This window comes from Phocoena phocoena, chromosome 15, assembly GCF_963924675.1.
Source record: "Phocoena phocoena chromosome 15, mPhoPho1.1, whole genome shotgun sequence".
Taxonomy (NCBI): Eukaryota; Metazoa; Chordata; class Mammalia; order Artiodactyla; family Phocoenidae; genus Phocoena; species Phocoena phocoena.
This window is the reverse complement of record NC_089233.1, coordinates 29,092,443-29,109,428: the sequence shown is the minus strand read 5'-3', so window position 1 is coordinate 29,109,428 and position 16,986 is coordinate 29,092,443. Positions and strand designations below refer to the sequence as shown.

General features: G+C 54.8%; 1 protein-coding gene across 1 annotated transcript in view; it reads left to right on the top strand.

Annotated features, from left to right (window-relative positions):
• The window catches only part of CLEC16A (C-type lectin domain containing 16A), a 207,076-nt gene extending 200,008 nt beyond the window's left edge, over positions 1–7,068 (top strand). Inside the window, exon 23 of the mRNA XM_065892543.1 lies at positions 6,226–7,068. Within this exon, the coding sequence (XP_065748615.1) occupies positions 6,226–6,581 (356 nt within the window). The 3' untranslated portion in view covers positions 6,582–7,068. The remainder of the gene's footprint in view (positions 1–6,225) is intronic.
• Positions 7,069–16,986: the final 9,918 nt, after the last annotated feature.

Below are 16,986 nucleotides of genomic sequence, written 5' to 3'. Positions count from 1 at the left end.
ACAATCCACCAAGGCCCAGCCCGGAAACTGCCTGGTGACAAGTTGATTCCTTTTCCCTATCTTTCTGGGATTTACCTATCAATTCCACTCTTCCACATACAGACCCAGGGGGCGGTCTGTGTTTGAGAAACAGCCCCTATGCCCATCAGGGCCGAGGCCCAAGTGGCGGCTGCAGACCCAGCGCAGGCAGAGGGACCATCACCAGAAGGGGGAAGGGACACCGCCTAGAGGCGTCACCACTTTGCCAGTCGCCCAGAGACACCCTCTGCGCTGCTTCTGACTCTCCTTCATACACCAAAGGCACATTGTAGACCCTTGTGAGTGGCTTCTCAGCAAGTACAGGCCCTCAGATCGGGGCCAAGAGACACCCCAGACAGAAAGGTCAAAACTGAATTCTGTGGTAACCAAAGGAACCAACCAGAAAGAGTTGGGGGCAAGGGGATTTTATTTTCATTGTCGATTATTTACCTGTTAAAGCTGTGCCCAACAGGGTTTACCGTCTGGTTTTAATACCTGATGCATGAGCCCACCTGTTCCCATTGTCCTTTAAAGACAGTGCCCTGAAATCCTCTAGTCTTTCCGGGGAGGGCTGGGCGCCGCACACTGTGGAAAAGTCCAGGAACCTCTTGCCTGCTCATCTGGCATAGCCAGCCTCGTGGGCCTCGGCTTGTTCCCCAGGGAGAAAATTACGGGTTTGGAATCGGCATTTTTCTTTCCTTAAACATTTTATGGTTTTGAGAAGCTAAAATTGCAGAAAACACATGGCGGGAAAGAGAAAATAGATCCAATTTTAGAACCAAATGTAGGATCAGTAGGAATACTTTAGAAACATCTTCTGGGTTATGCCTGTACACGCGCACACACACACGCGTGCGCGCACACACACACGCACACACAGCGTGGGATTCTAGTAAGAAAGCCGTCTCCTCAGCTAAGAGCTCCGTGACCTACACCAAGTTCCTCAAACAGCCACTCTGCCTCCAATCTCCAATCTGTTGCGTTTCACAGGTGTTCTGGGTGAGCCACTTTGAGGAGGATGACAGAAGATTGTTTGTTAAAAAATGAAGTCATAGGCTTCCCTGGTGGCGCAGTGGTTGAGTGTCTGCCTGCCGATGCAGGGGACACGGGTTCGTGCCCCGGTCCGGGAAGATCCCACATGCTGCGGAGCGGCTGGGCTCGTGAGCCATGGCCACTGAGCCTGCGTGTCCGGAGCCTGTGCTCCGCAACGGGAGAGGCCACAGCAGTGAGAGGCCTGCCTACCACAAAAAAAAAAAAAAAAGTCAGACTAAAGGCCAGGCTGCTCTTTCCAGCATCCATTTTCAGACCCAGGGAGTTCTGAGCTGGGGCCACTCTGACTCTCCCCTAAGGGTTTATAGAAAGAAGGAAGAGCTTGGTTCCTGGTGGCCCCTGTGCTGGGAGCCTGACACGGGCCTTCCCTCCCCCATCCTCACCTGCTCCCTGAGACGGTTGTCTGAAAGTATGACCTTCACCCCAGAGCACCATCCCATTTGGGCCACCTGAGCACCAGACAGCCCAGGACCGACCTGCGTGTTACTGAACCTGGGCACCGTGGTCAGGTGGGACTTTTAAGGACAAAACCCCAAGCCAAACGTGTTCTCTTTTCTCCCCAGTTTTATCCATGATGTTAATTTTTTTTATTGCGGTAAAATACACGTAACATCAAATGTGCCATTTTAACCATTTTTCAGCCTACAGTTCAGTCCATTCGCCTTGCTGTGCTCCGTGGCACTGATCTTAAGCTCTGCTGTAATCCCGATTGTGTCTCAGAGGTGGCGGTTCCTCCCCAGGGAGATGTTCCTAACGTTTTTGTTGCAGCCGCTTGGCATCTGCCCTCAGATCTTGCTGCCGTGGTTCAGTCTTGGTTTCAAAGGTGCGGATCACCAGAGTGTGGCCAGGAGAGTGTCACCTCGTGGCTGGGGAGGGGGTGACTAGGGAGGGGGTCACGGGAGGCTCTCCCAGAGCCACACTGGTGGCTTCGGTGGCTGCCACTGAGAGCCCTCGGCCTCATCAGTTGGGGTCAGAAATCTGCTTGTTTCCCTATAACTGCTCTGGCTCCGATCCCCCAACCACACACCCTTCCCTCCTCAGACTGTCCCATGGATGCAGGGTTTTCATCTTCACCGACAGGCAGTTCTGTTCCTCCGCCCCCGAGGGTGCTCACCGAGACCAAGTGTCGCCGATGACCCCAAGAATTTGCTTCCCGACAGGACTGACCTCTGCCGTCTTTACCCGTCTTTGAGTCCCACAAGCGGATGATCTGGTTCTTAGCTGTCCCAACACCGCCTCATCGTGGGGGGCGGAATGGGGGTGTCCTACCTGCATGGGGGCAGCATCAACAGCACCCGCTGGGTCAGGCCCCCCTGCCTCACGCTCTCGTCGATGCTTCGCGTCCATCGCTGCTCTGTGTCCCCTCTCCATGTCACCTTCTCCGTCCCGTTGTTAAAGGCTTTCTATGATCTGTCGCTGTGTTTCCCTCTAGTCAGGAGTGGCAGGAAAGGACGCCGGCGAGTGTTCAGCCTGTCGGAGGCCGACAGTCACGGCGGCCACTGGGTTTAGTGCTTCGATCGGCAGCTGTCACGGCACCTCTGGCACGGTCACTGCAGGCAGGTCTCCTCCGGTAGCCTCCTCGGCCCGCGACGCCCCTGCACGCTGCATTTCCACACCAGCAGGCTCCCAGGACGCCAGGCGAGGGCACGGGGAGCCCGGGCCACCAACCCGAGCCATTTGCTCAGCTCCAGTCCCTTTCTGGCCTCATCCCGCCTGAGGACCAAACCCCCGGCCCTTCACCCCTGTGTCAGCTCCTCCGAGGCAGCCCTGGGCAGCCTGGAAACGCTGTCCTCCGCACCAGGCTCGGTGCAGGCCCTGAGCTAGGGGGGTTCTCCAGCCCCATCCCCACAGGGCCCCCCCAGTTTAGGCCACAAGGGTTGGGCAGTAGAATTTGCAAAAAGCCACAAAGAAGTCAACTAGTTGCTTTTTTTCTTTTCCTTTTCCCTTTATCCCCCAGCCTTGCTCGAAGCTAAGTGGTAGATTCCGTCACGTTCCAGCCAGAGGCCAAGTCATTTCACTTGTAAGCGCACTGGCAGATGTGACTCCATCATCTCCCCTTCTTGCGTTTAGAGCTCCAAATAGTGGCCGCGGGTGGGCCGCGGTCACTGCCACCCTCCCGCGATGCTTCTCGTAAGGTTTCCCACCTGTGCCCTCCCGCTGGGCAGCTGCACTTGCCAGGCAGGAGCCTTTGCCTTCTCTTGTGTTTAAAAGCCGCTTCCTCTGAGCTTTGCCCTCCAACTTGCTGTGCTGCACTGCCCTTTTCTTCCCCGTGTCTCAGTCCCACCTCCCCTGGCCTGAGTACATCCAATCCTCATTTTTATTGGAAACTGTCACTCACTCACCAGGGGTCAGCTGAGCCCCTGCCCTAGAGCCACAGATCAGCTTCCGAGGGTGCCGGCCAGGGACTCAGGGGACCCGCTGCCTTGGTGTCAACTTGAGGCAGCACCATGGGGAGGCCGAGCATCCCTCACGGGAACCTGGACGTCGGGCTTTCCCGCTCCAGCCTCCACTCGTTTCCTGGGTCAGGCCCCAACCTGTGCCCTCAGAGCTCGGAAACACCAGCAGGTGAGCAAGGCCAGAGGGTCAGCGGTGGCCACTGTGGGTTGACCATACACTGACCATAAACTGTGTCCTCGCTAGGTAATTTTCCCCCCGTGAGAACTTGGCAGAGTTCTTGGTTTTTTTCTGCCTCTTGAATGCATACATTTGTAGCTAACATTCAGGAAGCAGTTCTTGGTTTAAAAATAGGTAGGTAGGGGGCTTCCCTGGTGGCGCAGTGGTTAAGAATCCGCCTGCCAATGCAGGGGACGCGGGTTCCAGCCCTGGTCCGGGAAGATCCCACATGCCGCGGAGCAGTTAAGCCCGTGCACCACAACTACTGAGCCTGCGCTCTAGAGCCCGTGCTCCGCAACAGGAGACAACGCCGTAATGAGAAGTCTGCACACTACAACGAAGAGTAGACCCTGCTCGCCACAACTAGAGAAAGCCCCCGCGCAGTAACGATGACCCAACACAGCCAAAAATAAAAAAATTTTAATAGGTAGGTAGGTAGATAGATAAATAGGTAGAAAGAACAGTGTAAGAGGAGGTTATTTTTCCTATTAAAAAAAAAAATAGGAAGAGTCTGTTTTTCAGGGGAAAAACCAACCCTTTTAATAAAATTGTTGGTTCTTTTCCTAAAGAAGGAACCAGTTTTGTGTGTGTGGCATCGTTCGCTGGTTTATTTGTTTTCTAATATATTTGATAGCAACTTTCCCACACACTTGATCATTCTTATCACCAGAAACCCCATTAGGGATCAGGGAAAGAGGTTTGTCGGCCCTTTTGAGTATCTGCGTGTAAATGCAGACCTGAGCAAAGAGGGAATTCTCACAGAGAAGTCTGGAGAAAACGTGAAAGAAATGCTCTGGAGCTCTGTCTCCAGGTGGCACAAAAGTGCCCTTGGAGAATCAGTCATTTCTAAACTGCCTCGTCAGCAGCTAAGCTGACACGTGGGTCCTTATGTACGTAAGTTCCTGGACACGCTTGTTTGAAGCAAGGTGAGCCTGTACTCAGAGCCCCACGTTCAGATTGCGACGGGTCACAACCTGAGCCCAGGCCTTGAAACCAGCCTGTCACCACAAGGCGTCCTGAGTGGAGCAAATTCATTGAAATTCAGAGAAACCAGAAAGTGTGTGGGGTGTTTACTCAGCATTTGTGGGCTGAGATCACACCTCAAATCATTTTTTCCACTAGTGCTCATCCGTGTCCCACTGCCACCCTCTCAGAGCGAGGACAGACCCAAAGCCCCATGCAGTGGTTTTCTCTGGGCCTTATTTCTCTTTAAAAAAAAAAAAAAGAAAGAAAGAACAAAAAGAAGAAAAAAGGCCTTGTGAAGAAGTGACCTGGGGCCTTTCTGAGCTCACCGTGCCTGGGAGTCCTGTGGGAAGCTACGACGTGTCCTTTGGGAGACTTGATCTGTTGCTTGAGTTTCCTCTCCATGCTGGGGATCCTCTTCCTCTCCTTCCTCCCATTCTGTATGCCCTTCGGTTTTATTTTGCTCTTGGTTTTTCCATTCTTTTGCTCTGTGTTCAATTTGCGGTTCTGTTTTGTTTTGGCTTAACTTAAGAAAAACCAAAAAAAAATACAACTGATTTAAGTGGAATCACATTGAACCGAAAAATGTCTGCCATCATCCCAGGGCCCAGAGTGCTTTCAGATTCATTGTCCACACAGTGTCCTCAGCACCTTTTTGGCCCCAAGATCTGTAACAGAGGAGATTTGCTTTCCAAGCGAGATGCCCACGGCCTTCGTACCCATGTTTTCAAATCACTGGCGCATAAAGTCCTGGAAGATGTTTCCCACGAGGAACCCCAGTGGCAGCTGGTATCTCTGTCCAAGCCAGCTCGTCTTTGGAAAGCAAATAGGCCACTTGTCTGTAATCTAATCACGGATTTTGAAAAGCACCAAAAAATGAAATTGCCGCTCCTAAAATAACTGCATTGGGCCACTCCTCCCTTGTGACGTGGTTTCTCTCCGTGGCTCCTGGGGGAGACCCTCGGGATAAGAATGGCCTGAGCGATCACAGCCCCTTTCTGGGTGCTAACTCAGCACTTAGAGGAGGACCAGGCGACAAAACCACAGTCCGAGGTTTTGTTTCAGCTTTGCAAAGCTGAAAAATTGTATAGAATTCCTTTTTTTTTTTTTTTTTTTTTATACTGCAGTGAGTTCCCTCTTGGGGAAATGTTACCAAATATAGACTCTGGGAATGGCCTGAGGTGATAAGCACACCCAAGCCTGTTCTCTACCTAAATGCATATTTATCATCAGGGAGGTGGTTCACACACAGAGCCTGTCTGGGCTGTTTCCTGGCACCAGGAACTGGGCTTCTGGAACCCACTCATTGGTTCTGCACAAGCCCCTAATGTGTCCCTTGCATCACAAGTCAGAGTAACCATGGGCCCTGACAGGTTTCCCCCAGGCCTAGGTAGGGCTGGATTTGCCAGCTTCTGTGTCCCCAGGAGGAAGTGGAGACAAGCTATTCCCCCAGCACATCATCCCCCAACCAGACCTCCCTGGGCCTTTGTTCAGCAGGGGAACAGAGGGTGCCAGCGTGAGCAGAGCATCTCAGAGCTGAGCATACCTTTGTTTTTTCTCCCGCCCCCACCCCCCACCCAGATGACCCCATGACTATGGAACAGCCTCAGCCTAACCTTCCCGACCAGTTGGTGATCATCAGTGAAACAGAAGCAGAGGCCAGGCCCAGCAAGAGCCTGGCGAGGAGCGCAGACGTGGAGACGGTCAGCCTGTGCCCCAGCCTCATCCCCGCCCAGCAGCCCACCATCTCCCTGCTCTGCGAGGACACTGCCGACACGCTGAGCGTGGAGTCACTGACCCTCGTCCCGCCCGTCGACCCCCATAGCCTCCGCACCCTCACCGGCATCCCCCCGCCACCCACACCAGCCGCGGTGGGCACAGGGACCCCGGGCGAGGGGGCTGCGCAGCCAGAGCCAGCGGGCCCCGCTGAGCACTGAGTTGACCTCCCTTCGTGCGTGCGGCCCCGCTGGCAGGGACCCGGAGCAGCTGACACGACAGACACCTCGGGAGCGTCTGAAGTTCTCCTCGGCCCCGGTAACCGCCTCGAACCATCCTTGCAGTCCTTTGCTCCGTTTGAATTCCCCTTTTACTTCACACCTCTTTGAGAGCAGGCTGGGGACCAGTGGCGACACCCCAGTGAACCCAGATGACTGAGGCAGAGGAGGTTGGGCTGGTGTCAGAGCCCACGGCCCCAGGGCAGCAGGACCCACCGACAACACTCCCTTCATCAGCCAGCCCCTCCCCAGTCTCGAGGGTCCTCTGCCACCGTCCCCAGTGAGCACGGAAGAAGTGGACGTGGTCACTTTGTGTAGAAATTTGTAGAAAAGCAAACTTCGATAAACATCTCCTTTGGATATTTATTCCTGCTTCTGGCAGCAGATGAAAAACATCTATTTTAAAAGTTCAAAAAAAATCCTCCACCCTGAGGTTTGATGTCATGTTAGAAGTGTAATATTACTGTTGAGATTTCATTTTCATTTTGCCTTGAACTTCCCAGCGTTTTGGGTTTAGAGTTCTCAGTCTGGCTTTCTCCATTGTCTTAAGGGATTCCATTTCTTTATTACTCACTAACTCTGCAAGCCTGTGGAATGATAAAAGTCCCTTCCTGGAAAGGTTAGAGTATTTTTTAAGCAAAAATAAGGGAGAGACTCATATTCTCAGGTACACACAGAGCTGGGAGGACCGAAAGTTTCTCTGCCGTGGCAGCCCAGGGGCCTTGCGTTACCCAGAAGATCTTTCCATGAAAGGGGGATAGTGCGGTCAGCTCCCCGCTCAGGACCATTCCTCATCTCTCCGGACTGAAACCAAACAGGACGGTTTTCCGGCATCACCTTCGGTTGTCCCCATCTCTCTATTTGTCTAAGAAAGAACGATTTGGGACTGCAGACACTCCAGCCCCTGTGGCCATGATGGAAAGGAAAGGCCATGGAAACCGTCCTCTGAGTCCGTTGCCTGCTGCTCAGTGGTGTGGGTGCCTGCATGCAGGGACATCCCGAGAGCCAGCCCCCGCCCAGCTGCAAGGACGTAACGTCCGAGCTCACAGGGCCATCCTAGGAGCTCGGGGTTTGTCCCTCTTCCTCTCAGCTGCTGCTGTAAAGATGCAAACTCGTTTTTAAAATGGAAACCCCCAGTTCCTTCATTTGGGATGGGTGTGTGCAGGCCAGGTCTCCGCTATATCCGATAAAGCTCCCAAAATGTTCTTTCTACTCAGCCAGGCAAGGCCAATCGACCCTCACCTCTCTGGTTGATGCTCAGACCTTCCAAAACTTGCCTCCACATGTCCCCCAGGAGTGCCAGCACCCATGGTGTCAGTGTCAGCCGGTCCGGGTTATCAGGTGGCCTCAGGAAATGCTCCGCACGCTTACCTCTTAGAGGACCCGCTCCCCAGTACCTCCCCCAATCTGCTGTCAGGCAGGGCCTGCCCGGGCCAGACTTCAGCCTCCTGAAGAACACACTGGTCCCCTGAGGAAGGGGAGTGGCACCTGCGGGACAGATCTCTCCAGCCTTAAGAAGCCCTCCGGGCAGGTGAGCCCAGCCAGCACCAACAGGGGAAAGACCCAGCTCAGAAAGGCAGCCATTTAGGCAGAAATTCCAGGGGCCCTGGCAAGGAGGGACAAGCAATGACCTTCAGGAGAGTCCCCTGGAAAGGACAGGCAGGGGGAACGGAAAGAGGGAGAAAGTCCATGTTGTCAGGGACAGGGGCCCCCTAGTTATTCTGCCAGGATGCAGCGGCAGGCCAGCCCCAGAGCCACTCACTGCCGGTTTTGAAACGATTCTGGAGCAGCAGAAATGAGAGGCCAGTGACCTCCCAGCCGGTGGCATTATCGTGAGGAACAAGCTGAGGCCTGTGGACCCTGCCCTGGGACCACCAGCCTGCTGTCTGAAATCCAGTGGCTCCAGGTGGCTTCAAGCTCTACGGGAGGAAAGTCTCGGCCGGGGGACAGCATGCCCAGGAGGACCCGCAGCAGTATCACCCAGACAGGAGAGCTGAACGCAGCCCAGCCTCCATGGGCTCTTGAATAGCAGGTGCGATCAGACCAAACTTCCGCCCCACGTCTGGCCCAAGGGCAGGCCTCTCCCCGGGTGGGCTCAAGGGGTTGGTTGTGGGCAGCCCACAGCCGGCTGGCAGCCAGGTCCCCACTGTTTTGGCAGCAGTGGCACAGCTATGTCTTCAGGAGCCCCCAGAAAATCTAACAGTGGGGGCACCTCCAGAGGGGCCCGTCCAGACAGCAGGTGCTGGGACTCTGGGGCAGAGAGGTAGAGCCAGGAATCCTTGGCGAGCCCGGGGCAGGGGCCATGGCCTGTGACACGTGAGTACCAGACTCGGATCTCTGGGATCGGCCTCAGCAGGCCCATCCAGCCCGCTATCTCCATGTCCCCGCAGAGACCCTCCCCAGGTCCACATCGGGCCCACTGGGTTTGCCAAGTCAGGGGCAGGGCTGGCCACATGAACCCCCAAACGTCAGCTTTGAAAGTTGCTGGGGAGAAGCACATGTCCTTTCCAGTTTGGGACTTTGAGCCAGCAAGGACGCCTCTCAAAGTCAGACAGGTACGTGCCCCCCCCCGGGGGGGGCGGGTGGGAGGGATTGTCCTCCTGCCACCAGCAGGCCCTCTGTGCTGCCCTTCCCCCCATCAAGCCTGCCCTGCTTGCTGCTCTCTGCAGAAGGCAGCTCCCACCCAAGCACCTGCACTGTGACCTGGGGGTGAGCGAGGAAACGCACCTCTTAACAGGCATACACCAAGATTTCTCTAAGGTCTCAAGATGCACTGTTCAAAAAGGCACAGGGTGAACCAATTCTCATCTTCTTTTCTGGACGCAATAAATAAGAAATATTTAATGTAGTCGTGATGACATTGGGCATAAACTGTAAGGGTTCCTTAAGTTCCTCTGAGTTGAAAATACGTAAATAATTCTTGTCCCAAGGAGGAGCGGGGTTGGGAAACTTCATGCTTCTGGGCTACGGGACTGTTCCAGGGAAGTACCTGCTCTCGCCAGCATGACTCATGTTTCGTGGGTACTGAACACGAGAGTGGAAATGAAAACTGGAACTTCCTTGTAAATCTGAACTTGGCAATAAAAGAAAAACAGTTACCAAGAGTGTGGCTGCTGCTCCATGGCTCTGTGGCGGGAAGGCCACGGCCAGGCAAAGGGGAAGGTCCTTGGCCGTCTGCAGCTGCTTGGCGAGGGGCAGCAGCTGGGCCCTGGGATCCCCACTTCCTTAAAGGGAGGTGGCGTAGCTCCTACCCAGGGCTGGGAGAACGCCTCAGGTGCTCCCTTCAGAAAGGGCCCCAGCTTCAGGCAGGTGCCATGAGCCTGGTCCATGTCTCCATCCCTCAGCTGTTGGGCTCCAATGAGCCTCAGGTTCCACGCCCGGAGGGCGGGCTCCTTACATTCCTGTCTCGCAGGCCAAGCACAGCCCAGCGCACCAGGGCGTGGGGAGCCTGTGCGATGTCGCTGCCACGCCAGGGGAAGCGAGAAGGGCTCCCCGCTGAGGACAGTCAGGTGAAGTCGTGCTGAGGTGGGCAGCTTTCCTGAGCACACCGACGTGCACCAGCGTGAGCTCTGGAAATCCCTGGAGACGGGATCACAGTTCTTCCAGAAACTTCCGACTCTCCACCTCAAGCCTGGCCCAGAAACAGCCGGACCTTCTGGGCCTTGAGGTAAAACCCGAGTTGAGTGCAAGGCATGAATGGGGCACCCCACTCGTGCCGAGGGTTGAGGTGATGTCGGTGGAAAGTGTGGGCCGCTGCTCCGCGTCCAGGCTTGCACTGGCCGCCAGCAGGGGTTCAGCCCCGGTACGTTCCTCCGAAATCTGCCCATAAGGCCTGCAGCTGAGGTTGGACCCCGCTCTGCACCGGGGGCCTGCTGGGTGCCCGGTGCTGGGCCGGGACCGGCCTGCAGCCTCGCAGGCACATGGACACTCGTGTCATGACGACTTTGGTCTAGAAAAAGGCACTCGCTGGAAGGATGCCCAGGGAAAAGGTAGAAGACCGGCCTCAGGACGGGTAGAACCAGGGACAGCAGCTGTTGGGGGTTCGGCTCCCTCCTGCCCCAGGGCTCCCTCCAGAGTGCCTCAGAGCCTCGCTGGGTCAGCTGAGGGCCAGGCCTCAGGGTTGGTGGGAGGAGGGGGTGACAGGTCAGGGGAGCGGGGCGAGGAGCCGGGCAGGCGCTCTCCTGCAACACAGCCCTGCCCTCGCACAGGTGAGGAAACAGGCCCAGCAGGGCTCTGCAGCCTTCCCACGCACTGGCCCTGGAGCACAGCCAGCCTGCGCTTTGTGCTACCCCCAGGCTGCTGGGCCGAGCATCCCAGGCTGTTTACAGGAAGGAGGCAAGCAGCAGTTCTGGGACGTGAATGGCTGTTGGAATCATCTGGAACACTTGTCCACCATCCTGAACCACGTGCCGCCCCAGACGGGGTTAGTGAGAGCCGAGATGGTGTCCGGCGGGAGACCCTTGCACAGCGTGGCACAGAGGGCCTCCCGGCTCTTAGGGAAATGCCAGCCTCTCTTCAGGAGGCAGAGTCTGGAGCCAGGTCACCCCCGCATGCTTGGGTTTCCTGTCTGCAAAGCAGGGACAGAAACAGGCTGACCCGTGGGTGGCTCGGATGGGGACAGCCTCACAGGCTTAGTGCTCGACTCAGGGCAGGCGGCCCGGGGGCCCCAGGCTCTTGGTGTGAGACCCTCAGTGGCAGCTTCCACCACCCTCTTCCCGGGAACGGCACGTGGCCTGTTTGGTGGCCTTGGGCCGGTCACTGCCTCTCCTAGTCTCTAGTTCTTTGTCTGTAAGGCAGGCTGAGGAGCCCCCAGGCCACGTATGCCCTCCAACTGGAAGTGGCCCAGTGTTCCCCTGGGGCTCTGTCCTGGGGGAGGTGCCCGGCAGGCCTAGCCGAGCCTCCTCTGACGGTCCCTAGAAAGTGGAAAAGCAGGTGAGGGCGGGCGGGCAGTGTTCTGCCTGTGAGTGACCTTGCATCCCACACAGGATGACCACTTCCCAGCTGGCCGCCGGCTGGAAACCCCTCCCCCTGCTGTCCTGCCTCCTCACGGCCCTTAAGGGCAGTGGGAAAAAAACCCTCAACATCTGAAGTGCTTTTCTCCAAAGGAAGATAGGCTTGAATCACCAAACCGTGAACAGGCGGGGGCTTCCTGGGAACTTACTAGAGTACAGATGGGGCCGTCCAAGGCCTCCCCGCAAACCCCCCACCAGAACCTCTGCTCCACACCCACCCAGCTCAGGCTCCTCTGGCCCTGCCAGTCCTCCTCCTGGGCCACAGCCATCCAACCCAGCCTGGCTTCCCCCCAGAACAGTAGCAGGTGCCCACCTGGACACACCAGGCTCAACACCTGAATGTCACTGCCACCTCCCTAGTTCATTCAATCTGTGTATCCGTGCCGAGGCCCCTGATTTGCAATGGCTTCTGTGCCGGGCTGGGCTCTGCATAGATAAATAATGGTGAATAAGATGGAAAGAAAGGCAGGAGGGCATACTGAATGTGAGCCTCGGCCCAAGGCACCTGCCTGGGCGGCCACTCGAGGCCCCTGAAGCTGTTCCAGGAGCTTTAGCCTCCGTGCTGAGAGCAGTGGATGCAGTGGGGGCTTAAAAGCCAAAAAGTGATGTAATCTGATGCGTGTTGCAAGAGATCGCTGGGCCTGCAGGTGAAGGACAGTCAGGAGAGGCCCATCGCAGTGCGGAGGGGTCGCTTGGGAAGTGGGTGGCCCGAGGCATATTTAGGAGGTAAGACCGACAGGTTTGCTGGACTGGCCACAGGGGAGAGAGCTCAGTGTCCCCCAAACAGCCAGCTGTCACCTCCTCTCTCCACTCCTTTCTTCTTTGATGTGTTTGCTTCTCTTCTACTCTGTTGCTTCCACTGATTGCCAAAGGATTGCAGAACCCTGATGACAATTTGGCAAAGCACAGAAAAATAGTATTTTCCACAATTCCCCCATGAAGGGACAGCTCCTGTCGGCACGCTGGCAGACTTCCTTCCAGTCTTTTTTCTATGCATTTTAGCAATTGACATGATACCGTGGGTGTGATTTCATGTCCTGCTTTTGACACTTAGCCCCCTGGTGTCAGCATTTCCCATGTTACTGGAAGCTCCATTTCCAAAGAGTATAAAATGTTGGGGGACGTGTCCCTCGGGTTAGCTGTTGCCCAGGGGTGGACCTTAAAGTTGCTTCCACTTTCATTATTTTAAATTACCCTGCAATGAACACCTTTACACATAAACCTTTGTCCATGTTTTATATTATCAATCCCTAGAAGAGGTTCCGAGCATAGGTCATAGAAACATAAATCGCTTTAAGGCTCTGGCTGTAAACTGCCAAGTGGCTTTCAGAAAAGGTCGGCCCATCAACACTCCCACCAGCCATGTGCCATTTCACCACAGCTTCCTCTGCCTGAGTGTTGCCAATTTTTAAATCCTCCCCATTCTTACAGCCCAGCTCAAAGCTCACCTCCTCTGCAAAGCCTCCTGGGATTTTTCCTCTCCATCCTCCACTTTCCGAGGCCAGTCGCTCCCCTCCCTCCACTTGCCCCGAGTCCATCCCAGCTGTGGTTGACTTTGGTCTGATATTCCCGGCATCAGGCAGATGAGTCCCCCACCCACCCAGCTTCCTGGCCCCAACTAGCCAGCACATTTTGAGCCGCTGTAAGATGCGAAGAAGCTTCCCCAACAGCCTATGAGGTCAGCATTATGCTCTTTTACAGAGGAGGAACTGAGACGCAGCCCAGAGAGGCCAAGTGATTTATCCAAGGTTGCACAGCTGCTAAGTGGTATTGCAGGGGCTCAAATAGCAACAACTCCTGCTTAACGGACACTTTCTTCAGGCCAAGCCCAGCTAAGCGAGGTACATGCCTGATCTCATGTACCTCAACAACCCTACCCGACCGGCACAATTATTATCCTCATTTTACAAATGAGGAACCCGAGACCCAAGGTCACCCAGCTCAGGAGTGGTGGAGCCTCAAACCGGCGTCTGTTAGGCTTCCAGTCACGTCTCTCGCCTCTCAGAGAGCAAAGCCAGGAACCACCGCACCACGTGCCCCTCGCCAACTCCAGCGAATTCACAGGAAATGCTTGGATCCTGCCCTATCTCCGCATCTTCTCTTGAACCTGCTTATCTCCTGCACTTTATTGACTTGGCTTTCCTGCCAATCCACCTGGGCAGGAACAGCCCTTTTGGGGCACCCACTGCCAAATACCTTGGAAACTGCACCATCTGCCTGGCCTTGGTGGCATCTGTCACTGAGAAGAGGTGACTCAAAGCCCCACCTCCCTCTGGCCCCTCCCTGGGAGGCCCCGGTGGCCAGGGAGGAAAGGTTTCACTTCCCCCATCGTTTGAACATTTATTCAACAAACATTGATTGAGCACCTACTGTGTACCAGGCACTGGGGAGGCGGCAGTGAACAAGTCAGACAGAACTCCGTGCCCCTGGAGCAGACCTCCCAGGAGGGGGAGGTCAGCAATAAAAAAAAAAGTATAGAAATTCCGTAGTGTCTAGAAAGTACTGAGTGCATGAGAAGATACAAATAGAGCTGAGGTAGGGGTCTCAGGCCAACTGGTGAGAAGAAGAAAGGGGCTGCTGCAACTTAATCAGGGAGATCAGGGAAGGTTGTGCTGAGAAAGGACATGTGAACAAAGATGGAAGGAAGTGAGGGAGGGACAGACATCTGGGATTAAAGTATCCCAGCCAGAGGGAACAGCCAGTGCAAAGGCCCTGGGGCACATTGGAGGAACTGTGAGCGCTGGTGTGGCTGGGGAGGACTCAAGGAGGGTGAGACCTGAGATGAGTAGCGATAATGGGATGGACTGGGGGTCCTGGGAGGCCACCGGGGCCCTTGGACTTTTCTCTGAGGCAGATGGGGAGCCCTGGGAGGACTGTGAGGAGAGGAGGACGATGTCATGACCTAGGTTTTAACAGGGTCACCCAGACTGCTTCTTGGAGAAAATTCTGGATCAGGGTAAGAATGGAAGCAATTGGCAAAAATCCAGCTCACCAGTCTGACGAGGCCCTGTAGCTTTGCCCCTAGGGCTACGTGTACACACGCTTACATGTAAATGTGCACATGTCCACACATGTGCACGTGCATACACACACCCATAGACCTTGGGACCAGACAGACCCAGGCTCCACCCCTGACTCCACAACCAACTTTCTTTGTGACCAAGAGCAAGCATCTTCCCATCTCTGAGCCTCAGTTTCCCCTCCTGGAAGATGGAAGTTCAGACACCTTCTTCCCAAAGTACCAATGGGCAAATTTGCAGTTTGCCGAGAGGAGGGATGGCGAGTGGGTGGCCCCCAGCGGCACCCACACAATAACCCTTTCTCCTTGACGTGCCGTGGATGGTGAATGAACTGGTTACCCTGGCTTCTGACTCCAGCGAGTGGCTGCCGGAAGGTGCCTCTGGTCAGGATTGTCCCAGGCTGGGCAGGGAGCTGCAAGGGACCACCTCTGCCCTTAGGGAGTGCCCAGCCTCTGGGGAGGCATCCCCATAAACAGCCCACCACAGGGTCCAGCCAAGGGTCCGGGACCCTCCAGGCTCACAGATTCACCTTGGATGCTTCTAAATTGTGAGAAGGTAACCGTGAGAAACAAACGTGGAAGCACGTTCCGAAGGTCGAACCCACACTTTCCTGCCCTGCGTTACTCCACAAACATGTATCATCCTCCTCGTCATCTTTATCTTCACCTTCACCACCTTCATCCTCATCCTCAGCATCATCTTCTTCATTCTCATCTTTTTTATCTTCTTTATCCTCATCCTCACCTTCTTCACCTTCATCCTCACCTTCATCCTCATCATCTTCATCACCATCTTCTTCATCCTCATCTTCTTCGTCGTCAAATTCCTCATCCTCGTTATCGTCTTCACCAGCCTTTACAGAGTGTCACCTCGGTATCAGGCCCTGTGCCGAGCATATTGTTACGCTCCATCTCATTTAATCCTCTCAATAACCTTGTCAGGTGGGTGCTGTGATCTCCCTATTTTCCAAACTGAGGCACAGACAGATTACAAGACTTGCCCAAAGTCACAGGTCTGGGGGACAGAGCTGGGATTGATTTCCACAATGATAGGCCTGCTTGAGTGCCCTGACCTTGACCCCAGTCCAGTGGGGAAGCCCCAGTCATGGCCCGGGCCCTGTTGGCAGGCTTTGTACACAGGCCCTGCCCTTGCTGGGGTCACTGTACCTCGTCCACGTCTGCACTGATGCCCTGCTTCTCCCTCAGGGCTTTCCCTTTCCCTGGATCAGGGAGGATCGGCCCTGCTTCCCAGAGGGGGCAACTGAGGTGGGGAGAGGCAGACTTACTCAGGTAGTAAGCGCAGGATTCAAACCCAAGTCCTCTCCCCACACTGCGTCCATGGGGGGCTGGTGAGAGGGGGGCAGCCTGTGAGGCTGGGGACAGTGTTACCAACCACGGAGCATATTCCCCTCCACCGCAGCCTCCAGGGACCCTCTAAAACCACCCTCCACCCCCCTCAAGTTCCCCCAGTGGCTCTTGATGTCTCCACTGGGTCCCCCCAAGTGAGAGAGATGCCTCGGGGTCTCAAATAACCTCAGATCACAGGAGAGAAAGTAATTCCCCTTTTCTTATTCCCTTCTGGTCCTTCAGGTGGAGGCAAAGAGAAAACCTCCATTGGGTGCTTGTCTATCTTTGACAGCCTTTTGAACATTTCCTGATTTCCCCTTTTTGCAAAAGAAAGAACCCCCCCTCCTGCCGCCCCCAGTCTTCAACTGGCAACCTCTGGAGCCAGAACTGTTTTATTTTCATTGTGCTTGTTTACAGTTCCCCGCTACTTACGGCAAGTTGGACTGGTGTTTCTCTTGTGGTGATATTGTGAAATGTCCTTTTTGATTAAAATTAGCTTTTAAAATAAATTTGTTAACCATAGTGAGATATCACCTCACACCTCTTAGAATGGCCGTCATCAAAAAGATAACAAACGCTGGAGAGGGTGTGGAGAAAAGGGAACCCTTGTGCACTGTTGGTGGGAATGTAAATTTGTGCAGCCACTGTGGAGAACGGTATGGAGGTTCCTCAAAAAAAATTAAAACTAGGACTACCATACGATCCAGCAGTTCCACGCCTGGGTATATATCTGAAGGAAATGAAGGCGCTGTGTCAAAGGGATTTCTGCACGCCCGCGGCCCCTTGCAGCATTAGTCACAATAGTCAAGACACGGAAACAACCTAAGTGTCTTGTCAATGGATGAATGGATAAAGAAGATGTCTATATGTTCACAATAGAATGTTATTCAGCCGCAAAAAAAGAAGGAAATCCTGCCACAGCATGAGACAGCATGGATGGACCTTGAGAGCATTATGCTAAATAAAATAA